This window comes from Artemia franciscana, chromosome 8, assembly GCF_032884065.1.
Source record: "Artemia franciscana chromosome 8, ASM3288406v1, whole genome shotgun sequence".
NCBI lineage: Eukaryota > Metazoa > Arthropoda > Branchiopoda > Anostraca > Artemiidae > Artemia > Artemia franciscana.
Window position 1 is genome coordinate 30551086 of NC_088870.1, and position 25900 is coordinate 30576985.

The 25900-nt window shown below is 35.8% G+C and overlaps 1 protein-coding gene across 1 annotated transcript; it reads left to right on the forward strand.

The window, feature by feature from the left end:
- LOC136030280 (uncharacterized) lies at positions 1-25636 on the forward strand. The gene is made up of 5 exons (XM_065709144.1): positions 1-115; positions 8951-9113; positions 10977-11137; positions 20056-20244; positions 23759-25636. The coding sequence occupies exons 2-5, from the start codon at positions 9014-9016 to the stop codon at positions 23840-23842; spliced, it is 534 nt and encodes a 177-aa protein (XP_065565216.1). The 5' UTR covers positions 1-115; positions 8951-9013; the 3' UTR covers positions 23843-25636.
- The last annotated feature ends 264 nt before the right edge of the window (positions 25637-25900 follow it).

The window sequence follows — 25900 nt, forward strand, 5'->3', positions numbered from 1 at the left end:
GGACGGATACTCCCTCTATCACCATCATCAAGCTCTCGGACATTTTGTCTGCGCTTGGGCTGCAATTTCAGCCAGCCCTTTGGCTGGCTGAGTTATAGTAAAATAAATAAAATTGGTAAGTATAAAGCTCTTTGTACCTTCTATAGATGTATAGTCGACTTGTTCTAATGGAAAACTAGGCTAACAAAAGCTGCAGGCCTTTGGTGTGTATGATTAGCCTATATTAACCAAGGTCAGACTCCAGCCCATTAATGTGCAAATATATACCCTGTATTGCGTACTGAATCTAAATTCATTGTTTTCGATCAAGTAAAATAGAAAGCATTTAACATTTCTGACATTTTGTTTTAAGTGCTTGATATATCCTTGAAAATAATAAATTTCTCTTCAGTTCTTTGGTCCCTAAATGGGTCAAATCATTGACATCAAACTTTCAAACTCATTGTTTATTATAGATTCATTTTTAAGGTGTAATAAGCATTAAGGTAAAACTCTAGTTTAGTTCTTTCTTGCTATCTTGGAAAGGGTTTAGGTTGGGTAGGTAAAATTCTAGTTAATTGACTTCTTGCTATCACAGAAAGGCTTTAGGTTGGGAAAATGAAACTCAAAGATGAATCTAAAGACTAAAGTGCATCCTGGGAAGGTATTTTATAGCAACTACTTCCACTCCTTCTCCCTCTATAGGGCCCTGACCTTTGATGACCTTAAAATATGTGTTATAAAAGTGAGACCTTGGTAAATAGATCTTCTGCTTAATTGAAATACAACAAAATTGTTTTCAGCTTCATAACATTGCTCAATTCCATTTTATAGGGTTTTAAAGATATGCAAATACATTTCCTAAATTTAAAAAAACAAAAATTGATAGGGCTCAAAATTCTACTCAAATAACAGGAATTGCATTTTCAGAACTAAAGGCAGAGAAAAAGCAACTAGTAACTGAAAATTAAGGTAAAATGTTGTTTTGTCAAAATTTCATTAGGTATAGACCTGTCACATTGGCAAATTTCAGGGCCCTCTAGAGGGAGAAGGAGTGGAGGTGGGGACTTTAAAATACCTTCCTAGAACATACTTTAGCCTGTAGACCCATGCCTGAAAGTTTCATTTTCCTAACCCAAACCCTTTCTGAGATAGCAAGAAGTCAATTAACTAGAATTTTACCTTATAGGCTATATGATAAAGCTATGCCCAGTTGACCACCCACTTTGAAAAAAAGAGGTTTTGTAATTTATTTTAATAAGAAAGCTCTGGCTTCAAAAATAGAGTTACCTGTACCTAGGAGGGGGGGGGGGTACAAAAGGATTTTTTCATGGGTGGGGGTCAAAAATAAATTAAAGAATACATCAACAATTTATTCATATCAGTCATTCTCAATGTGGGTACTGCTGCACATTGGGGTTGCTGGAGGAAACCAGAATTTTGGTAATGGGCACAGGTACATTTGGGGTGCAATGATAATCTTTAGAGGGTAGTGAAAGTTTAAAAGAAAAGAGAAAATAGGCTAATTAGGAAATTGGGAACACTTATGACATGTTTACAGATAAAATAAAAATTTAAGTTAAGATTTATGAATTTTGATCATTTGTTAACATGTTTTTGGTGTTATTTTTTCATCACTTAATTTATTTTAACTCATTCTAACTTAACAAATTTACAAATTGACTTATATTTGATGGAAAGATTTTTTCCCAAAACATTTGATTATTTATATTGTAAAATTATAAAAATTAGTCTTTTACTTGTTAATTCCTTTTCTCACAGATACAATAATATTTGTATCCCTTATTAATTGCTATTAAAATAAATATAAAATCCAGGTGGTACCAAGTAATTTTTTCTGGAAAGGAGGCTGTTGTTCAAATAATTTTGGGACTCCCTGATCTAGACCTAAATAAATAGCAACAAAGACCACACTGCATTTTCATCACAAACACCTAAAACAAGAAGAGCAATAGGGAGTTTCTCAAGACAGGTGGAAACAAATTAGAAAGAATATTTCAGCCCCATGTCCAAGGCCCATCCTCAGCATTACAAAAATAAATAAGAAGAAAAAAACACAACAGGATAATGTTTTTTGTCTAAACTAATAAAGTAAAATCCATCATTGGTCAACTGCTCACCATAAGTAAGATGTAAATAGCAAATGTAAAAGACCACCACTGCCTTTGCAACACAAACACCTAAAACAAGAAGAACAATAGGGAATTTCTCAAGACAGTAGGAAACAAATAAGAATGAATATTTCAGCTGTATGTCCAAGGGCCATCCTCAGCAATACAAAAGTGTATCAGAAGAAAAAACTTTAACAGGATTAGTATGTGAAATTCCCTGTTGTTGCTCTTGTTTTAGATGTTTGTGATAGAAAGGCAGTGTGGTCTTCATTGCTATATACATCTTGCTTATGCAGAGCAGTTAATGTAACTGCTCCCCAATATAATGATATATTTTACTTAATTAGTTTAGGGAAAACACTAATCCTGTTGTAAGTTTTTTCTTCTTATAGTCCTATATTTTGAAGACAGCCCTTGGACATAGGGCCAAAATATTCATTGTAATTTGTTTCCCACTATCCTGAGAAATTAGGTGTTTGTCTAGGGCTAAGCAGAAAGCAGGTCATTCATGGTTGCAGTGGAATGATGTTGTAAAAAAAGATTTATGGCAAATTCCTTGGAGGGTGTAAAGCAGAGGGATTTGAATAGACATGGATGGAGGAGGATTATGTGTAGCCTTGATTGCCTCAGGGGGCTTGGTGCTGCAGTGAGTTATTAGTAGTAGTATTAAATTTTAATACAATTACTACTTATAATTTTGTACCATGTTGGTTCCACCCCTGTTTCTGTGTGTCTCACTGTCTGGAGTTTGGTTATCCATGGCTGTTTGGACTTTCAATGGCTTAACAGTTAATGGCTAAGATCATGTCTAAAAAAGGACAAGAAAGTATTCCTGTATTTAAGACATGAGTGATTTGTGGTAGTTTTAGGCTTAGAAAATTATTCAACTCTTTTTCTACTCACACAGTTTGTGAATATACTGTTCAAAATTTCTATTGTTTTTAATTGAAAAAACTGTGCCCTAAATCATTTTCATAATTGACCAATCATAAAAATACATTTGGAAGTTTAAAGAAGCTCAATTGAATAAACTAATGATGGGACTACCCAGTTGCATTCCACTCCTGGGTAATTTTGTTTTTACAAAAAATTTGATTTTATTATGGCTTGACCACAATTATAAAGAAAATACAAATACTTATTATGTGAATTTGGTTAAGATTAGTTTAAATCAATGGTTCAATATCTATAGTCTTGGTTAACAGAATAAAAAAGAAAAGTTGAGCAATAAAGAAAATCAAACTAAATAATAGCCAGTAAAAAAGGGAGTAATTACAAATATTTTAGTAGAGATCTACACTTGGCCATGAGAATATTGTAACAGAATATTGTAAAAAAAAATTAAATCTAAATACACCTACAGTGGGCAAACTGTTCCATTTAGATTTACACTAATCTTTGGGATTTATCATTTTGGAGTCATATTCCTTGCCATATCACAATGCAGGAGTGCCAATCCATGGAATTACGGAGGGGAGGGTAAGGATTTACTGGCACTTGATCTGTTATCCAGCACTTGAGAATTTGGATCTATAAGACCAGGCAATAACCAGTTTTTTGCTGTTTAAATACAGAGACAGTTAGCTTCAGTTCAGTCAAAAATTATATTGTAGTTATATTCTAATAAATATTTAGTTGGTATTTTGTTAGGCTTTGTTACATTTTGCATACAGAATTACTTTGGTAATTAGAATTTTTAGTGCCTTTTTTAAGAGTCAAAGGGTAGCCACCCTCAACTCCCACACACACACACACAATGTGTTTCCTCAATGGTCATCTAATAGAAGTTTTATAGTAATTTTATTCAAAATAGTCCAAAGTTCATCTAACACGGCTTTTGGGGCTGGTACAAACAACCAGAGTCTGGGAGGGAGGGTTGTATGTCATGCCCTAGGGTATTTAAGGTTTTTATGGATGGGGTGTTTGTTTAACTTTGGAACAAGGCTTATTTGGCTGAAAATTGAAGTTTTAGTTCCCTTTTACAACTCAAAGTGATGGAGAGCAACTAGTCCTCCTCCCCTGACAATTCCTCTTTTCACTGAACACATCTGATGGAAATTGTGAACATCTATGGAATGGAATTTATGGAATTTTATTGTATAACCTTAAGATGAGGCTTATTAGATTTGAAATTGGAAGTTATAGTGTCCTTTTTAAGAGTCGTAATTGTTTTGAAAGCAACCAGTCCCCCCCCCCTTTCCATCAATTTCCAAGCCCATCATTTCCCCAACATGACCAATCAAGATTTTGATATAGAATTTTTTTTCATTGTAGTTGAAGGGTTTGAAAATTTAGGCTGTGAGGAAGACACCCCCCCCCACTGGTTTCAGGGCAAGGGCTCTAAGTTATGTCCTTGGGGCATATACAATTTTTTTTAGAAATGCTAGTTGTATATGCATTGGGTTTGTGATCAGAATTTCTATTGGCCCTTTTAAGAGTTAAAGTGATCAGAGTGCAGCTACCCCCTCCCCTATCACACCCATTTCGTGTTTTCCCAAGATGGATCCAATAGAAACTAGAGACAGTCTTTTTATTCAAAATAGTCAGAAAATCATATAACAAGACTTGTGGGGTTGATACAAACTACCAGAGCCTGGGCAAGGGTTGTAAGTTCTGTCCATAGGGCATCTAAGACTTTTATGGAGGGAATGACTGTAGACTGTATATTGCTCTATTGTTTTTTGTTCTTTTTTTCCCCAAAGAGGCCATAGAACAGATTGTTACCCTACAATATCTGCAAAAGCTTTTTGGGGAAAACAATTTTTCCATTTTATTTTGTGGAAATAAAAACTAATGGCTAGGAAAATACAACTACTTTACTCTTTTGGCTTAGTACTGGCTATAAATGTATAATTTCTCTAACTATCAATTTTCAATCAGTGCTTAGTGCTACATTCCTTACTTTTCAATTAAACCAAATTGAGTTTTTCTCTGCCTTACTTATATCAGTTGGGTATGTATAAGCTGTAATATGTTAATTTGAGAAAACTGATAAATACCAGTTTCTTCCTTTAGCTCATTTAAGGTTTAATTTCGTCAAATCTAATTTTGTCTTTGACCCTTCTCTGGCTCCAACTACTGTTTTCCATAGTATTTCGTACAGAATGGATCCCAAAAGACTGGCAAGCGGGCATCATTCTGCCTCTCTGAAAATGGAAAGGCAGTTGCAGAATCTGCTCCAACTATTATGGTATCACACTCCTCTCTGTGCCCGGGAAGCTCTTCATTATGAACCTCCTGGACGGCTGTACCACTTTCCTCAGAAGCCAACAAAGAATCCAACAGCCTGGCTTCATGCCAGGAAGGTCCACCATGGAGGAAATATTCACACTGAGGCAGCTGATAGAAAAGACTCGAGAATTCCAACAAAAAGCATATGATGCCTTTGTGGATTTCAAGGCGGCTTTCAATTCTGTCAACTGGGAATCACTCTGGCTCATATTGAAAAAAACAGGACTACCAGCAAAGTACTGCAACCTTTTTGAGCCACTCCACAAAGGGACTGAGAGCTGCAGGCAAGTCAGTGGCAGACACAGCTCATCTTTTGAAAGCAATACTAGTGTCCATCAGGGCTGTTCTACTGCTGCAGCTATTTAATTGTGTCATCAACTACATTATGACTTGGACCATAAACCTGCCTCCAGTTTGGGTTGCATTACGGCAATAGAGTACTTTCAGATGCTGACTATGCCAATGATCTTGCTCTTGTCTCTGATTCACCATCAAAGCTCACAGAAGCCCTACAGATCCTTGCTGATGAAGCCTTAAAGATAGGGTTGTTGATTAATTGGCAGAAGCCAAAAGTGATGTTTGTTGAACTCGGTAACTCACCGCGTCCCCCACGAGTCCTAATGGTTGGTGACAAACCAGCTGAGATTGTTGATGAATTTACTTACCTTGGCTCTATCCTCTCAAATGACAGATCAATCCTCAAAGTTCTAATGAACCAAATTGCCAAAGTCTCAGCAGTAGTGGGAAGACTAAGAGCCCTTTGGAGGAAACCTTCTATCAGCCATAGGACCAAGATGTGCATATACAATGCTTCAGTGGGACCTGTGCTTCTTTATGTAGCCGAAACCTGGCCAGCCACTCAGTCCGTGCTTAGCACCGTAAATATAGCCCAAACAAAACATCTTCGCTGCATTGAAGGACTATGCTGGCACAATTTTGTTAGCAATGAGAACCTCCTGTTGCTAACTGCTCAAACACCCTTCTCAGTCCAACTCGTCCAACGAGCACTACGCTGGTATGGACATCTCCTTTGCATGCCCCCAACACTCCCACACTAACGATTTTTGACTTTTATCCTGTGCTGCATGGTGGGAAACGCCCAAGAGGTCGTCCCTCAACCAGATGGAAGGACACGAAAGGTGTCTTCTTAGCCATGGCAAATATTCAGGAGGACGTCCACATCCTTGCAAGAGACCAATCTAAATGGAGGCACCATGTAGCATCACTTTCGACGCTGGAAGCATTTCGGCAGGAGCATAAAAAATTTCCTTTATTGTTAAAAAGGACATAGAATTTAAAGCCTTTTCCTTATTCCCTTCAATTATTGGTTTTATATATTTTCCCCTGTAAAATTAGAACTTTCTAAAGCATACAGAAATTACCTTACTTAAGACAAACACATGGACAAAAACATGCACACAAACACACAGAGTCAGACACAGAGGGTGATACAAAAACACACAGTTAGACGCAATGAAAGAGAGAGAGAGAGAGAGAGGAATTTATTAAGAAATAATTTTTCGAATTTATTAAGAAAACAATTAAGAAACATGCACACAAACACACAGATGGAGATACAAAAACACACACACAAACACACAGTTAGACGCAATGAAAGAGAGAGAGAGAGGGAGAGGAATTTATTAAGAGACAATTTTTCGCAAAAGACATTTATTAAAGAAAAGTAAAGGTCATGTTAAACTTAGGATTAGTAGGACTAAAAACCTATAATTATTTGAATTCAAAACAATCAAAAATTACTCTTAAGGAATAAATGAAACCTAAAACAAATGTAAATTAAATAAACAATCATAGCTAACAAACATATAAGATGTACCATAGGAATGAATAAATAAATCTTAAAACAAGTAAAACTTAAATTGAACATGCAAATCAAGCTTGAAACAAGCAAAAAACATTTTTCTATTAAAGAATAAGTAAACTAAAAACGAACAGAAATCAACTGAATGATTATAGCAAACAAACTTACAACGGATACTAATATAAATGAATTAAAAAATTGTAAAACAAGTAAAGCTTGAATTCAATATGCAAATCAAATCAAACTTGAAATGAACAAAAATCATAATCAACAAGAGTTTGGCTATTGCCCCCTCCTCACTGTAGTAAATAAAAATAGCTAGTTGTTACAACTGAAAGTAAGGATAGTAACATTAAGGCTTATAATTAATAGAAATTAATGCTTATATAAGGGAGGCTGTCCCCCTCAACACTTTGCTCTTCATGCTAATGTGTTTTGATTTTTTTTAAACAGTTTCTTTTTGTTCTTATCAAATGACCCTTGTGATTCAGGAGTCGTTCTTAAAGAATTGGAACATAATTTAAACTTCAGCGTAAAGAATGAGATGTTTAGGAGGGGCAATCCCATATACATAATTATTTCTGTTCGTTATAAATCTTAATATTGCTCCTTACTTGCAGTTGAAAAAAATGGTGTTTTTTTTAAACATTAAAATTTTTTTTTAAATTAATTAAATTTTAAAACAAGTAAAGCTTGAATTCAATATGCAAATCAAATCAAACTTGAAATGAAAAAAAATCACCATAAACAAGAGTTTGGCTATTGCCCCCTCCTCACTGTATTAAATAAAAATAGCTAGTTGTTACAACTGAAAGTAAGGATAGTAACATTAAGACTTATAATGAATAGAAATTAATACTTATATAAGGGAGGCTGTTCCCCTCAACACCTTGCTCTTCATGCTAATGTGTTTTGATTTTTTTTAAACAGTTTCTTTTTGTTCTTATCAAATGACCCTTGTGATTCAGGAGTCGTTCTTAAAGAATTGGAACATAATTGAAACTTCAACATAAAGAATGAGATGTTTAGGAGGGGCAATCCCATATACATAATTGTTTCTGTTCGTTATAAATCTTAATATTGCTCCTTACTTGCAGTTGAAAAAAATGGTGTTTTTTTTAACTTAATTCCTGATCTTTTTTTCATAGTACTGGAAAATCTGGCTCCGTCTCCACGGATAAATCCCCCTCCTCATGTGAATAACCTCTAGAAAATTCAATCCTGGTGGAAATTTACCCCAACAATTACCCTTCAAATCTCCACACGTAAAATTTAGTCGGCAAAGAGAAATTCTAGTAAATTTCCCAGGTAAAGTTCACCCCATGGAAAAACACCCCAGCATAAAATTTGTCCCCTGCCTGAAAATTGTATGCATACTTTCCAATGACATATACTATGGATAAACAATGTTGCTTCCCCGGGCTCCTCTCTGTACATTGCTAGCACTGGTGACTTTCACTGCAAATCTTAATTTCTTTTAGCTCTATTTAAACCCTCATAGCAATTTCTTACTCTCATATTATTAAAAAGTTTTAATTTAATTGTCTTCAAACTAGTTTCATCTCTATTTTACGTTATTTAATTTGATAACGCTCCTATATCACCATACTAGTCAAAAGTCCTCCTTTTACTATTTTCAAACAAAGTTTTTCTTTAATTTTCCCCTAAACCTGTGCAGCATTGCTTACATTTCTATACCAGCCCACCTGTCAAAAGCCTTCATTTTATTAATTTCAAATGAGTTTTTTCTTCTTTATATCACCCCTAAATTTATACCTTTATTCAGGCTGCAAAACAAATTGAACACGAAGAGGCAGAAGCAGAAGAGAAAAGACTGTTTGATGAACAAATGCATCAACTAAATCAAATGAAAGAATTACACAAATGGATGGTGGCCCATCATGAAGCCGAAAAAGAAAAGGATACCACAGATGACGACCAGGACGCAGGTATTTAAGAAAATCGTTCAAAGATAAATTTTCTATTGTAAGAAGATCGTTGAAAGAGAAATTTCTAATTGTAAAATGACTGAAGAACTTACAATGGCAATAGCCGAGGAAGCTGCCCAAAACGAATGTATTCAAGCCGAAGTAGCTGAGTTGGTAAAGCGTTATGTTCCAGGTTCTAGGTCCGAAAGGTTCCAGGTTCGAACCTTAGCTTTAGCATTAATACAAAAGAAGAAAAAAAAACTAAAAAAGGTAAAAACTACAAAAAAAAACTAAAAAAGGTAAAAAACTAAAAACTAAAAAAGAAAAAAAAACTAAAAAAAGGTAAAAACTACAAAAAAAAACTAAAAAAAAAAAAAAAAAAACTATAACTGAAAAAGAAAAAAAAAACTATAACTGAAAAAGAAAAAAAAAACTAAAAAAAGGAAAAATACTGAAGAATAAAGGAGAAAAAGAAAACTAAAAGCCGGGACACAGGGAATATAAATGACGACCGGGACACTCAAAGAGAAATTACAGACTGGGACACTGGAACACAAATGACAACCGGGATACTGGGAATATAAATGACGACCGGGACACAGGGACACAACTACAACGGGGATGCCGGGGGCACAGGGGTATATATAAATGACGACGGGGACACAAGGAATGTTCGATTAGCAATCACCATCAACAAAGCTCAAGGGCAATCATTAGAATAATGAGGTATAGACCTGAATACGGATTGTTTTTCCCATGGACAATTATATGTTGCATGTTCAAGAGTTGGTAAACCTGACAATATATTTATATCCACAGACAATGGGACAGCCAAGAATGTTGTATATTCGCAAGTTTTACGTAGTTAAAAACATATATATATATATATATATATATATATATATATATATATATATATATATATATATATATATATATATATATATATATATATATATATATATATATATATATATATATAACGAAATGAGAAATCTTTTCTCTTTTATCTATATTCACAGGTGGGACACAGGGAAACAACTACAATGGCGCGTAACTATTATGGCGTGTAACGACTTACGCACGCGGGGGGGCGCGAAGTAACCTCACCAACTAGGTGTTGGGGTGGCGCGAAGCGCCACCCCAACAGCTAGTTTTTATATATAGACTAGCTGTTGGTGTGGTACTTCGCGCCCCCCAAGCCCCCGCGCGCGCATAAGTCGTGACGTGCCATTGTAGTTATGTCCCTGTGTCCCACCTGTGATATATATATATATATATATATATATATATATATATATATATATATATATATATATATATATATATATATATGTGTGTGTTTTTAACTTCGTAAAACTTGCGAATTGGAGGAATTTGAATGATTTTACGGAGATTTCCGGGAGAGTAGGTATCGGCTATCAGTTTTATGTCGTTTATTCGGATCTCTTTTCCAAGCTCTACAAGGAATGCAAGACTGCCCAATCAACTCCGAGTAGATTGCCCACTCTCTCTCTCGTCTATAATAGACGAGAGAGGATAATTCTTTCAGGTATTGTATGGGCTTAAGACATCAGACGGTGAAAAATTCTAGTTTATAGCATTGCTGTCCTCATCCATTGCGCTTGAGGAAGCCTTTTTTTCAACATTTACTACAACCGAATTTCTGGTTTTTATTATATTTGGAGTAAGGTATACTAATTCCAAGCAAAATCCTTTAAAAATAGGTTTATAGTTCTTCCCTGAAAGCATCTCTGAGTGCAGCAAGTGTTGTTGATGTGTAATTGCGTGTGTTTATTTACTCATTGCCTCCTGATACATTTGATATAGAAATCGAAAATTCTATATCAACAAGCTCTTGTTGAAATTCTTAATCTCTTCTAGCCAAAGGAATTCTAGCTGATTTAAAAAATCCAAAGCCAAGCTCCTCCAAAGATAGTATTGAAGTGAGTGCCGGAGCCACCAAAAGCCGACCTGTCCAAGATATCCACCCATCAAACCATTCCGAGCAAATCAAAACAGTCCCGACGTTTTACAAATCAAAAGTAAGTATGAAACTTATGTCAGTAGGAATCTCCTGGTTGCTTTTCGGTACTTCCATCAAGCCCATTTCTGTCAGGTAGAACTAGCGGGGTTTGCTATTCGGTTCACTAATATTCAGAAGGCTGATCATCTTTTATATTTAATTTCCTAGTGCTACAAGCGTGTCTCAGTAATAGGCCGACATACTGATGACAACTCCTCGATTCTAGCGAGGTTAAAGTCTTGAAGTCTTTACATTGACCTCCTCCTAAAAAAAATTCCCGTTAATTTTTAGAAGACTTGAAAAATTCGGTAGCTTAAAAACAGATACACCATTTGATTGGTCCCATCAGTAACGAGATGCTACTTGCCTATCCTTCTGCTAAAAAGTAGGTAGTGAAGACCACTGGTGGATCCAGGGGGCTGGGGGAGCCCGGGCCCCCCAAGATTTTTCAAGGTTTTCCTTGTTTTTTTCTGTTTCTCACTTTTTTGTAAAATAAATCTGTCAATTTGGTCAATTATTAGCGCCCTTGTTATATTGCCTCCTCCTCCCCCAAGATTTTGCTTATTGGTGTCCAAGTTATATTGAGCTCCCCCCCCCCCTCTTAAGATTTTTTCTCTAATATCTGCCCCTGATGGAGAAAAATAAGTACAGCTTGGACATGGCTCATTTGTCCACTTATCCTTCTATCTAGCTCGTTTTGCACTTATTTCTAGTTTAGTTCCTGTTTTCAATGAGTCTTACTTCTTTTATTAGGACTTTTCATTGATTCAGTCTGCAGCGTTGACTTCGCTTTTTTTTTGACACCCAATCAAGACAATTTCATTTTTGCATTAAGATTCCACGGGCTACCTGTTTGCTCTTCAGCGGCAAATATTGAAAAACCTTGTTGTTGCCCATTTAAAGGAGGCTCGTAATGCCAACCTTTATTTGATCCGATGCCTTAGGATTTGCAGGGATAAAAAGAAGTGTAGTATGGGGTGCTGATCGCCCTCAGATCAAATGAACCCTCCTCAACGTTGCCGGGGCAATAACTTATATATGAGGTGTTGAAAAAAAATGCATTTAAGACATTTCGTTCATTACTACTACGCTATATTAGCGGGTAGTTCATGGAAATATGGTAGACTAAATTTGATTCAGTTGAACTAATTTTGTCCTTTCCAACTCCTCAAAATATGTGCACATGCCTATTGGTCTTGGCCCTCCTCCGGTCTTATGAAATGAAAGAAAACCTTTCAAATGACCTTTTTTGACCAGAAATTGGACGTTTGCATCAGTGGCGTAATTTTTGTCAAAATCCTGGAAGGGAGGGCGGAGTCGGTGCTAATTTTCCAAAATCAGATGAACATGATGGCAAATGAGCCATATAAAATCATAAAGGTAAAGATAAACTAAGAAAACTGACACATTTCTGTGGATGCTTGATTTACGCAGGCTCGTCTTAGTTTTGACAAGATTTTTGAAGAAACTAAATTTATCCTTGGGGGGGCCAACCGGGGCTTGGGAGAAGGCAAAACTAGGTCTGGGAAGGGAAGTTGCCCCTTCCCCCTTCTCATAGCAAATTATGCCCCTGGTTTGCATGTTTTGAAGACTAACAGTGTATGGTTTCTTTCTTACGTTTATTAGCTCTTTACCGATGAAAGAATGTTTATAGCTTGATTATATTTAATTTATTTATCAGGTTCTGGAACGTCAGTCTTCATCTATAGAGTAAAAAAATAGTTTATGTTGAAATGTCGTTAAGGTCGTTTGATACTTTAAAGAACCACTCTATCTCGTCTATTGCAAGCTTTTTTAGTTTATGTGGCCCAACTATTTAAAACTAATTGTGCGTTCTTACCATAACTTGTATAGCTTTGATAAGAGATCCGAATCAAACAGTTCGTGGTAACGAACTGTAGTAAGGAGCGACCTGGCTCAATAGTAACCAAAACTCTAAAAAACTAAATTTTGATATCAATAGCTACATGAAAAGAATCGCATTTTAATGCTGATTTCAAATATATAAGTTTCATCAAGTTTAGTCCTACCCATAAAAAGTTACGAGAAAATTTGCCTTATTTAGGAAAATAGGGGAAAACACCCCTTAAAAGTCGTAGGATCTTAACGAAAATGACACCATCAGATTCAGCGTATCAGAGAACCCTACTGTAGAAGTTTCAAGCTCCTATCTACAAAAATGTGGAATTTTGTATTTTTTGCCAGAAGACAAATCACGGGTGCGTGTTTATTTGTTTTTTTGTTTGTTTTTTTCCAGGGGTCATCGTATCGACCAAGTGGTCCTAGAATGTCGCAAGAGGGCTCATTCTAACGGAAATGAAAAGTTCTTGTGCCCTTCTTAAGTGACCAAAAAAATTGGAGGGCATCTAGGCCCGCTCCCACGCTCATTTTTTTCGCAAAGTCAACGGATCAAAATTTTGAGATAGCCATTTTGTTCAGCATAGTCGAAAACCATAATAACTATGTCTTTGGGGATGTCTTACTCCCCCACAATTCCCTGGGGGAGGGGCTGCAAGTTACAAACTTTGACCAGTGTTTACATATAGTAATGGTTATTGGGAAGTGTACAGACGTTTTCAGGGGGATTTTATTTTGTTTGGGGGTGGGGCTGAGGAGAGGGGGCTATGTTGGAGGATCTTTCCTTGGAGAAATCTGTCATGGGGGATGAAAAATTCAATGAAAAGGGCGCAGGATTCTCTAGCTTTACTATAAGAAAACAATGAAAAATAAACATGAAAACTTTTTTTCAAATGAAAGGAAGAAGTAGCATTGAAACTTAAAACGAACAGAGATTATTACGCATATGAGGGGTTCTAAAAATACTTTAGCATAAAGAGCGAGGTATTTAGGAGGAGATAAATACCTTGCTCTTCATGCTAAAGTATTTTTAGTAATTTCAACTATTTATTCTACGGCCTTTCTGATTCAGGGGTCATTCTTAAAGAATTGGGAGAAAAGTTAAGATTTAGTGTAAAGAGCGAGGTATTAACGAGGGTACAAACCCCCTCATATACATAATAAAAATATAAGGTTATGAAAGTTTGTTACGTAAGTTAATTCTTAAGTTACGTATATTTTTTACTAATAAAAACGTTCGTTAAAAATTAAAAGTTCTAGTAGCCTTTTTAAGTAACCGAAAAATTGGAGGGCAACTAGGCCTCCTTCTCCACCTCTTATTTCTCAAAATTGTCTGATCAAAACTAAGAGAAAGCCATTTAGCCAAAAAAGAATTAATATACAAATTTCATTTTAATAATTTATGTGCGGAGAGCCAAAACCAAGCATGCATTAATTCAAAAACGTTCAGAAATTAAATAAAAAAAACTGATTTTTTTAGCTGAAAGTAAGGAGCGACATTAAAACTTAAAACGAACAGAAATTACTCCGTATATGAAATGGGTTGTCCCCTCTGCAATCCCTCGCTCTTTACGCTAAAGTTTGACTCTTTGCCACAATTCTACTTTTTAAAACAATTAAAAGCTTTAGCGTAAAGAGCGAGGGATTGCAGAGGGGACAACCCATTTCATATACGGAGTAATTTCTGTTCGTTTCAAGTTTTAATGTCGCTCCTTACTTTCAGCTAAAAAAATCAGTTTTTTTTATTTAATAAACGGTAGAAACCAAAAGACGACACCTACATTCCCAGAGATCTTGAAAAGACTATTAAACTTCTCTAGTTTGTGCTAGAGATATAGATATTCAGACTTGATGAAAATTACATCACTAGAATATTTTTTTTTTTATTGAATGGAGAAGAGTTTTCCAAAGTTCATGAAAGGGTTGTTCCTAAAAATATTCTAGTATACCTGCTTGAAACAAATTAAAAATCAGCTCAAAATTAGTCTCATTGTATAATTAAATAAAAAAAAAAACTAGTTTTTATGGCACTTGGTATTAACCAAGTGACATATAGCAGTCGCCAATTCTGTCGGTCTGTCGGTCTGTCTGTCTGTCGGTCCTGGTTTTGCTACTTTAGGCACTTCCAGGTAAGCTAGGACGATGAAATTTGGCAAGCGTATCAGGGACCGGACCAGATTAAATTAGAAGTAGTCGTTTTCCCGATTTGACCATCTGGGGGGGGGAGTGGGGGCCCGGTCAATTCGCAAAAAATAGAAAAAATGAAGTATTTTTAACGTATTAGCGGGTGATTGGATCTTAATGAAATTTGATGTTTGGAATGATATTGTGTCTCAGAGCTCTTATTTTAAATCCCGACCGGATCTGATGACATTGGGGGGAGTTGGAGGGGGAAAACCTAAAGTCCCGGTTTTGCTACTTTAGGCACTTCCAGGTAAGCTAGGACGATGAAATTTGGCAAGCGTATCAGGGACCGGACCAGATGAAATTAGAAATAGTCGTTTTCCCGATTTGACCATCTGGGGGGGGGAGTAGGGGCCGTTTAATTCGGAAAAAATAGAAAAAATGAAGTATTTTTAACTTATGAGCGGGTAATTGGATCTTAATGAAATTTGATGTTTGGAATGATATTGTGTCTCAGAGCTCTTATTTTAAATCCCGACTGGGTCTGATGACATTGGGGGGAGTTGGAGGGGGGAAACCTAAAATCTTGGAAAACACTTAGAGTCGAGGGATCGGGATGAAACTTGATGGGAAAAATAAGCGCGAGTCCCAGATACATGATTGACATAATCGGAACTGATTTGCTCTCTTTGGGGTAGTTGGGGGGGGGGGGTAATTCTTAAAAATTAGAAAAATGAGGTATTTTCAACTTACGAACGGGTGATTGGATTTCAATGAAATTTGATGTTTAGAAGGATATCGTGTCTTAGAGCTCTTATTTTAAATCCCGACCGGATCTGGTGATGGGGGCGGGGAGTTGGGAGGAGGAAACCTAAAACTTGGAAAACACTTAGAGTGGAGGGATCGGGATGAAACATGGTGGGAAAAATAAACACAAGTCCTAGATAGATGATTGACATAAACGGAACGGATCCGCTCTCTTTTGGGTAGTTGGGGGGGGGGGTATTTCTGAAAAAAAATGAGGTATTTTTAACTTACGAACGGGTGATCGGATCTCAATGAAATTTGATATTTAGAAGGATATCGTGGCTCAGAGCTCTTATTTTAAACCCGACCGGATCTGGCTGGTGACATTGTGGGGGGGGGGGAGTTGGGAGGGAGAAACTTAAGAATTGGAAAACACCTCCAACGAGTGGAGGGATCGGGATGAAACTTGGTGGGAAAAAAAACACGAGTCCTAGATACATGATTGACATAACCAGAACGGATCCGCTCTCTTTGGGGTAGTTGGGGGGGGGGGTAATTCTGAAAAATTAGAAAAAATGAGGTATTTTCAACTTACGAACGGGTGATTGAATATCCATGAAATTTGATTTTTAGAAGGATATCGTGTCTCAAAGCTTTTATTTTAAATCCTGACCGGATCTGGTGACATTGGGGGAAGTTTGGGGTGGGGAGACCTAAAATGATGGGAAACGCTTAGATTGGAGGGATTGGGATGAAACTTGGTTGGAAAAATAAGCAGAAGTCTTGCATACGTGATTTACATAATTGGAACGGATCTCCTCAATTGCGGGGGGGGGGGGGTAATTCTGAAAAATAAGAAAAATGACGTATTTTTAACTTACGAAGGAGTGATCGGATCTTCATGAAACTTCATATTTAGAAGGACCTCGTAACTCCGATATCTTATTTTAAATCTCAACCGGATCAAGCGTAATTGGGGGGGGCAGTTAGGGGGACCGGAAATCTTAGAAAATACTTAAAGCGGTAAGATCAGGATGAAACTGGATGGGAAGAATAGAAACCTGTCTAAGATACGTGACTGACATAATTGGACCGGATCTGCTCTCTTTGGTGGAATTGGAGGGAGGGTTAATTTTGAAAATTGAGGTATTTGTAACTTACGAAAGGGTGACCAGATCTTAATGAAATTTGATATTTAGAAGGATCTTGTGCTTTGAAGTTCTAATTTCAAATTCCGACCAGATCCTGTGACATTCGGGGGAGTTGGAGGGGGGAACCGGAATTCTTGGAAAACATGAAAATTGGAGTATTTATATCTTACGAATAGATGATCGGATCGTAATGAAATTTGATATTTAGAAGGAATTCATGTCTCAGAGCTCTTATTTCAAATCCCGACCAGATCTTTTGACATTGTTGGGATTTGGAGGGGGAAATCTTGGAAAAACACTTGGAGTGTAGGAATCGGGATGAAGCTTGGTGGATAGAATAAACAAATGTCCTTGATACGTGATTGACAGAATCGTACTGGATTCGCTTTCTTTGGGGGAGTTGGGGGGAGGGGTTCAGTGATTTGGCGAGTTCGGTGCTTCTGGACGTGCTAGGGCGATGAAATTTGGTTGGCGTGTCAGGGAGCTGCACAATTTGACTTGATAAAGTCGATTTCCCAGATTCGACCATCTGGGGGGCAAAAGGGAGAGGAAAAATTAGAAAAAATTAGGTATTTATAACTTACGAGTGGGTGATCGGATCTTAATGAATTTTGATATTTAGAAGGACTTTGTGACTCAGAGCTCTTATTTTAAATCTTGACCGGCATTAAGCCTCTTATTTTCCGTTTTAAATCAATCTATTGATTCATAGAATTTTGTTAGAGCTCATACCATATGATCTCTTGGCTCTTAGCTCTTCTCGCCTCGTCACAAGTGCCATATGAGCTCTTAGCTCTTGTTTTAACTGAAAGTAAGGAGCGACATTAAAACTTAAAACGAACAGAAATTATTCCGTATATGAAATGGGTTGTCCCCTCCGCAATCCCTCGCTCTTTACGCTAAAGCTTTTAATTGTTTTAAAAAGTAGAATTGTGGCAAAGAGTCAAACTTTAGCGTAAAGAGCTAGGGACTGCGGAGGGGACAACCCATTTCATATACGGAATAATTTCTGGTCGTTTTAAGTTTTAATGTCGCTCCTTACTTTCAGTTAAAAAAACTAGTTTTTTTATTTGATTTCTGAACGTTTTTGAATTAATACATGTTTCATTTTGGCTCTCCGCACATAAATTATTGAAATAAAATTTGTATATTAATTGTTTTTTTTTTTGGCTAAATGGCTTTCTCTCAGTTTTGATCAGACGATTTTGAGAAATGAGGGGTGGGGAAGGAGGCCTAGCTGCCCTCCAATTTTTAGGTTACTTAAAAAGGCTACTAGAACTTTTAATTTTTAACGGACGTTTTTATTAGTAAAAAATATGCGTAACTTAAGAATTAACTTACGTAACAAACTTATATTCTTATATTTTTATTATGTGTACGAGGAAGTTTTTACCCTCGTTAATACCTCTCTCTTTACACTAAATCGTAAGTTTTGTCCCAATTCTTTAAGAATGACCCCTGAATCAAAAAGGCCGTAGAATAAATAGTTGAAATTACTAAAAATACTTTAGCATAAAGAGCGAGGTATTTATCTCCTCCTAAATACCTCGCTCTTTATGCTAAATTATTTTTAGAACCCCTCATATGCGTAATAATCTCTGTTCGTTTTAAATTTAAATACTATTCCTTACTTTCAATTGAAAAAAACTTTTCATGTTTATTTTTTCATTGTTTTTTTATAGAAATGCTAGAAAATCCTACGCCCTTTTCATTGAATTTTTCTTCCCCCATGACATATTCCTCCAAGGAAAGATCCTCCCACATAGCCCCCTCCCATCAACCCCACCCCCAAACCAAAAAAATCCCCCTGAAAACGTCTGTACACTTCCCAATAACCATTACTATATGTAAACACTGGTCAAAGTTTGTAACTTGCAGCCCCTCCCCCAGGGATTGTGGGGGAGTAAGTCATTCCCAAACACATAGTTATTGTGGTTTCTGACTATGCGGAACAAAATGGCTATCTCAAAATTTTAATCCGTTGACTTTTGGAAAAAAATTAGCGTGGAAGGGGGCCTAGGTGCCCTCCAATTTTTTTGATCACTTAAAAAGGTCACTAGAACTTTTCATTTTCGTAAGAATGAGCCCTCTTGCGACACTCTAGGACCACTTGGTCGGTACGATGACCCCTGAAAAAAAAACAAAAAAAAACGAAATTCCACATTTTTTTAGATAGGAGCTTGAAATTTTTGCTATTGGGTTCTCTGATACGTCAAATGCGATGGTGTGATTTTCGTTAAGATTCTATGACTTTTAGAGGATGTTTCCCCCTATTTTCCAAAATAAGGCAAATTTTCTCAGGCTCGTAACTTTTGATGAGAAAGACTAAATTAATTAAAACTTATATATTTAGAATCAGCGTGAAAATTCAATTCTTTTGATATATCTTTTAGCATCAAAATTCCGTTTTTTAGAATTTCGTTTACTATTGAGCCGGGTCGCTCCTTACTACAGTTCGTTACCACGAACTGTTTGATTTGACAGCTTTAGAAGTTTTCTGTTGTGCTAACTGCCTTGATTGAAATATTTGCAGACCAAGGATGTGCATTATTTATGCTGTATGTACATAGATGAGACAGCGTTTCGCTTAACATTTAGTAAGAGATTATAGGTTTCCTTTGTTTTAAACTAGCCTCTCATTGGCTTTACGAACTGTTGACAATCTAAAATCCCCTATCAATTTGGACCAAAATTGCTTCCAAAGCTCCCTGTGGTGCTGAGAGTGGTTCTGTGGTTCTTTGTCTTTGCGACTGTCAGCTGACGCTGAGACTCGCAAAATAACATCTTGGTATCAAACGTTTTGGTATGATATTTTTTTTCTAAAATTAGATTGAAGATTCCCCTCGTACTTTATACACCTTTCCTGACGAGTCAGGTAACTGTAATATTAATAGCTGGGTCTATTTTTGGTCCCGAAACATCACCAATGATGAAGTGATCTTAAAAAATAAGTAATTACGCAATCTACAGATGCTAAATATATCACTTATGTCAAAAATTTCATCTTAATGACTCCTTTCTGACTGCCTCACTATTACTGATTAAACGATCATTTCAGGAAAAACGGGATCATTCAAAATCTAGTCAAGCTCAAAGGTTGAAAATTGGTAGTCAGAAGAAGGGTTGGGCCAAAACAGACAAAGAGGGGAGATGGACTGAGTCTGCGGAGGTTGAATGTAGTATATGCTCAGAGATGTTGAATAATGATATAAGACAACTTCCATGCAAACATATTTTCCACAATCAGGTTTGTCCAATTATTTATGATGTTTTCAAGTGTTGTTTAGCTCAGATGATAATTATAAAGAGGCAGATTAACGCAGTTTTTTAGATTTTTGAAAACGGCCATATTTTTGTGAATATCGTATTTCGAGCCCCTCTTTGGAGCCGGCAGATTTGCTTTTGTTCGAAAAACTCATGTTGCGGTTTTTAAAGTGGAATTTTTATTTTTGCGAGTAAGCAAAAACGATTAATAGAAATACCCATATTTCTTTGTAAGCACACATGACACCTATCTAATCCCTAATCTGAAAATAGTCACATAATACTACACAGCGGGTATTGGTTTTTCCAGAGCACTTACAATTAGAGTTAATAGGTTTCCAGATGCTCAAAGAGAGTATACTTTGTTATTTTTTACGTCTTGTACCGGAATCCTAAAGGCATGTGAGATATCTCATTACAGAAATAGTATACGGTTACGAATCTTACACGTAGTTTGGTGGGTATAACCTGTTTTACCTCACGGCTAGAAATCTGAAAATTTCAGGAAGTTTTTTTTCGGATGAAGGTTACGGAAACTCAGAATTTCTGTTTCAGCGAAGGGGACAATCCCTTTTTTCTGCAGTCTGCCGCGAAAAAGTATATGCTTCAGCTGCTTTCTTTTTTGTGTCAGGTCTCTTATAGGTTCTTGGGCTTGAGAACAAGCAAAAGGTAAAATAATAGGGAATTTCTAAGACAGTGAAACTTGCTCATATCTCAAATGAATATTTCGGCCATATACCCATGGCCCGTCCTCAGAATAATACATAAACAAATTACAGCAAAACTTAAATTAAACTAAAAAGCGGCTTTTAAAAAATGTTTAATAATCATTAATAGTAATTTTCGGTTTTAGTTGTAAAATTTGCATGTCACTATAAATTTTAATTCATTTATCTGTGTTTTTCTGTGAACAACCCATGGATATAAGGTTGAAATATTAATTTGAGATGTGAGCAAGTTTCCCTGTCTCAGAAATTTCCTACTGCTTAACCTGTTGTCCGATTTTATGATGGAAAGCCAGTGTGGTCATTGTCGTTATTTGGCTCTTTGGCTAGTTGTAAACAAACAGGGCAATTAAATATCATTTGTCATACTTTACACTCTGCTACACTAAAAATTTGCCCAAGCCTTACAAATTTGAAATGTTGTCCATGAAAATCCTTTTTTTTCTTAAAAAAAAGTGTGGTTATTGTTCCTGCACATATAATCGTAATACGGTTGAATAAAAAATGGGAAAATATTTTTTCAAAAAGGTCAACATAAAAATTTGGTAATTGAAAATTTTAAATAAAAATATAGTAGAGATTGGACGCATGTTTAGTTTTGAAATGAAGCTAGGATTCAAAATATATTAGTTCAATTGTTTTTTTGTTTGTTTTTTTCCTGTCTAACCAAGCTGAGGGATGATAAAAACTTGCTACTATAAGAAGCTCTTCTTAACTCTTTCCTTAACTTGGTTGGGTAGGAAGGGAATCATTTTCATTCATTCCTTAATAAAACTTAGAAAGTGAGGATTGAATCAGAATGAGGCTTTCTTAATAAAACAGGGCTTTACTCTGCTCGCGACACTGTCCTCGCGTGCACACTTCGTTTGCGATTATTTTTGACAACAATTTTTTGAGGTTTTTCCGTCATGTGGTTTTTAAAAAAATGCAGTCAAAAAGGAAAAAAAACTTCAAATAACGTGTATATACTTTCTTGTCGGCATTTAAATGTCAAACAAATAACAAAACAAATATGAAACTTCATTTGAGGGAGTTATTTTCACCTTTCTTCATACACTATTTATATTCGTGATTAATAAATAAGTCAGTGAATATTGTTCCGTCTCCTGATAACCTGACCTTTTTCTACATACGTCGTGTGCACGGGAACCGCGTGATAACTAAATTACCCTTATCCTTAAAATATCCTTGGTAATGAAGGCTGTTGAATGAAAACACCAAAACGAGTGATTTAGATGACAAATATAAGACAAATAGTGAATATACCCGGATAATCTTCCAATGCTACCATCAGAAACAGAATATGTATTAATCCTATCTTCGACGGCCATCCTCGTTAAAATTTAAAGCGAAGAGTCGCTGCAATGTTTTTTGACGCTAAACATTGAGTCTACTTTCTTCGATGTGATTTCAACCTTAGCCAATGTTGAGGGAAGTGGGGATCTGCTCTAAAATCATTTATATATCTCAATAATTTCATGGTAATTGTTTGACATAAAGAGTCGGGAAGTGTTAGGCTATGTTATTGAGTCATCCAAATCTTCTTCACCAATAAAACAAACAGAGCAAAGTATGAAGCTTTCTACTACTAATTCTTAGATTAAATAGCGAAAACCCACTTCTTCTGCTACTTCTTCTGAGGCACTACTGTTACGATACGGAAAAAATGGTCGTTCTCGAAATTGGCCGAGGGTCTTGAGCCCAACTTCGAATGTAATTAGTTATTTGGCAGCCATTATTCTGACCGAATTATTGCAAATTTTTTGGGTCCTTCCTTCAATGATTTTAGTGCATCTCAGCCCTTTCATATAGACCGGCTAACTTTTTTGAAAATAAAGATGACCTTATCTCTGCATCAAAAACTCACCCAAATAGCAGATTAACACAGCTTATTACAGGGCATAGATTGTCCTGTTTATTGTAGAGCACGTATAGTAATGGAGTTCGAATTAAATGAATATGAAATAAGTGGGCCGTTTCCTTTATCGTATCGCTGATAATTAGAAAAAATAAAGTTCAAACTATTGTCAACAAATTTTTATCCCCCACGAAGAGCTTTGACTTTTAGTTAGTGTTTATGTTTTGTTTTCAGTAGTCTGTATTCTTTTTCTTCTTTTTTTATATAGTGTGTACGTGTTTTTTTTTTCTCGGTCTCTGTGAAATACATATTTTTGGTTTAATTAGGAAATAAAGTAAGTATAGAACCTGCCTGGGTCCCGAACTTAACGTGTACATGTCAAACCGAAGTTTTTAATTAATTTGGGATTCAACTGAATATGGAGTTTTTCCACCAAGCTGAACCAAACTGAAAAGACTTGTGGGTCTAATGGAATTCGAACGTTCAGTCAAATCTCTGTGATAAGACCCGGCGAAAGCTATTGCGGAAGAACCCTCGTTTGTCTAAAAAATCAAATTAGTAAGTGGCTGGTTGCACTGCAAAGGTGCCCTAGACTTAATCCCTAAGTATTTTCTTCAGGGAAGGAACAGTGCATATAAGTCCCTCTAATTTTGGGTAATGTGAATACTCACAGGATTTATTGATGATAAATTATCAGAATGATAAATTTCATTCTGAATATATTTGTGTGATGTTGTATTGGATTTATTGTTGTTAAATAGTTTTTCGAAGTGAAGGTTGAAAAGTAGAGGAGTTATCGCAATGGTCCCAAACGTGGATCAATGAACAAGGAATTATATTAAGCGTTTAAGAAAATTGGTTCCCTATTTGACTATTCACTCTTTTGACTAATTACTCTTTTATTGTTGTTTTAGTGCATTGTTACTTGGCTTAACACCAAACCTACGTGTCCTATGTGTCGATTTACCGTCAATCTACGACACTCTGCCTGGAAGTGATGGACTCTGCGAGGAAGTGATTCTACCTCCCTCGCTTGATATTAGAAAGTGGTAGAAGAATTTTCTTATTAGTAATACCTTTTTATAGAAAGTGTTCATTTTTTTTTTTTTTTTTTACGGTCTTGTTCATAAAAAAATATGTGTTAGTTCATTTTCTAGCTTGGAAATGCTAAAACTAAAAAATCATATTGCTTAATGCGCAGTGCCACAAGACGGGCCATAATTTGCAATAGTCATTTTTCGCGGATTTATTCGGGTGCCTTAGGCTGTGTTCAAGGCTTAATTCATTTAGAATGTGTCTTATCAGCCATTGCTATTATAACCATGCCACTTTCTGCTTCAAGTGGAAATAAAACAAAATATGGTTTGTGTGTTTATTTGACAGCTAATTTTGTCCCTAATTTTCTGCCTTTTTTCAATCAAAATTATAGTTTCAGAAGTAGAAATTAATTTATAAGAATAGAAATTAATTTATTGGTTCAGAACTTATTCTCTAAGCTACTGTATTTTTCTTAATCCTTGTGAGTTTTATTTCGAAAAACAAGAATATCCAACTAATTTACACTAAAAAGGCCCTTTTTTCATAATAATAGATAAAAGGAATTTGTTGTTTACTTAGAAATGGTTTGTGCCAGGTCGATGAAACTTTCATGAACGGTTGTACAGACCAAATTAGGGCCTAGGAAGGTGTTTTTCTAGCGAAAACCTTGGTAAAAAAATAATTCGTAGTGATATAAAATAAAAAATTCTTAGACAAAACCACACTAAAGACCAGCCTTTCTACTTGTGAAATATGGGCTAAATTCAATGGTATCTATTTCATTATGTATAATATATATGAACACCATATATGTGATATATATAAATACCATATATAAACACCGGACTCTGGTGTTTTTGAGCTTGTGCCTCGAGCCCTTCCCTACTTGTCCGGCTGCAAAGAATTTAATAAATACGGGAATCAGAGATATCTGTGACAGAATCTTGTCCCAAGGATTTCTGCAAAATTCTAGGTAGTTTTTTTCTAAAGCTGAGACATGATTTAACTTAATCTTGTAGGAGCTTTGTAAACAAACCCCAAAATTAAGGGAAAGCGCCTTAATTTATGCTGTTCGATTAATGGAAGTTTCAACCACCACAACAGCTTTCTTAAACAGGAAAAAACTCCTCTTTTCTACTCTAATTGTTTATGTACTTACAAAGCTTACCATTCCTTGCAGAAAATGATAACAAGCAAGGCACAAGCGGCTTTTTATGTGTATATTCAAAAGAAAGCAGTTTCTTTTTTGTATGTTTATAGTTGCTTTCGTCGTTTTTTATCCTTTATATCTGTGTAATTTTGGGCCTGCTGTTGGAGAGGATTCACTGAAAAAGCTCTGTAACTGTCATAAAGGGTTTACTTTTCATTATTATATTTGTGAAACGATAAACCGGTGGAAAGTTTCCAGAGGGGGAGTTTATGAAAACCCCGATCAGGTATGACCTTAATCTACGTGTATAGGTGTAGCTATACTGAGTCACGGGGGGGGGGGGGGGGTCATTGGTCATTAGCATAGCCATAGTTGACTGGGATATAATATACGGAATTTTCGGAAAGATATATGCCTAAATAATTCTTTAACAATTACGAAATAGTTAAATGAGAGGAAAACAATAAAGATATAAGTTTCATACAATAAGAAAGGGGTTTATAAGCCCTCTTCCTCTTGGCTGTGCCTATTTAGATATGAGTGTGTCTTTTCTACATATGTTCGTTTTATATGTATACCTGAGCAATAAATCTCTTGTAACCGATGTTAACATGTTTCTTTTTCTTTAAGCTAAGAAATATTCTTAATTGGGGTCATATTTATCTATGTTTGTCTTATATTTTACCATCAAAATAGGAAAGGTTGCAAGTGTATGCTAAACTTTAAAATAAAATAAAAATAGTCTAAAATTGTTTACAAACGTATAAATTTGATTTCAATACGCATTTTTAAATTGATTTTGTAGATGTGAGAATTTGTCTACACAGGAAACACTTCTATCACAATATGGTTGCTAAGGCAGCTTTTA

Excerpts from the sequence above, each read along its gene's own strand:
- LOC136030280 (XM_065709144.1), top strand. The coding sequence starts at position 9,014 with ATGCATCAACTAAATCAAATGAAAGAATTACACAAATGGATGGTGGCC. Across the intron at positions 9,114-10,976 it reads AGATGACGACCAGGACGCAG|CCAAAGGAATTCTAGCTGAT; the intron begins GTATTTAAGAAA and ends AATCTCTTCTAG. Across the intron at positions 20,245-23,758 it reads AACATATTTTCCACAATCAG|TGCATTGTTACTTGGCTTAA; the intron begins GTTTGTCCAATT and ends TTGTTGTTTTAG.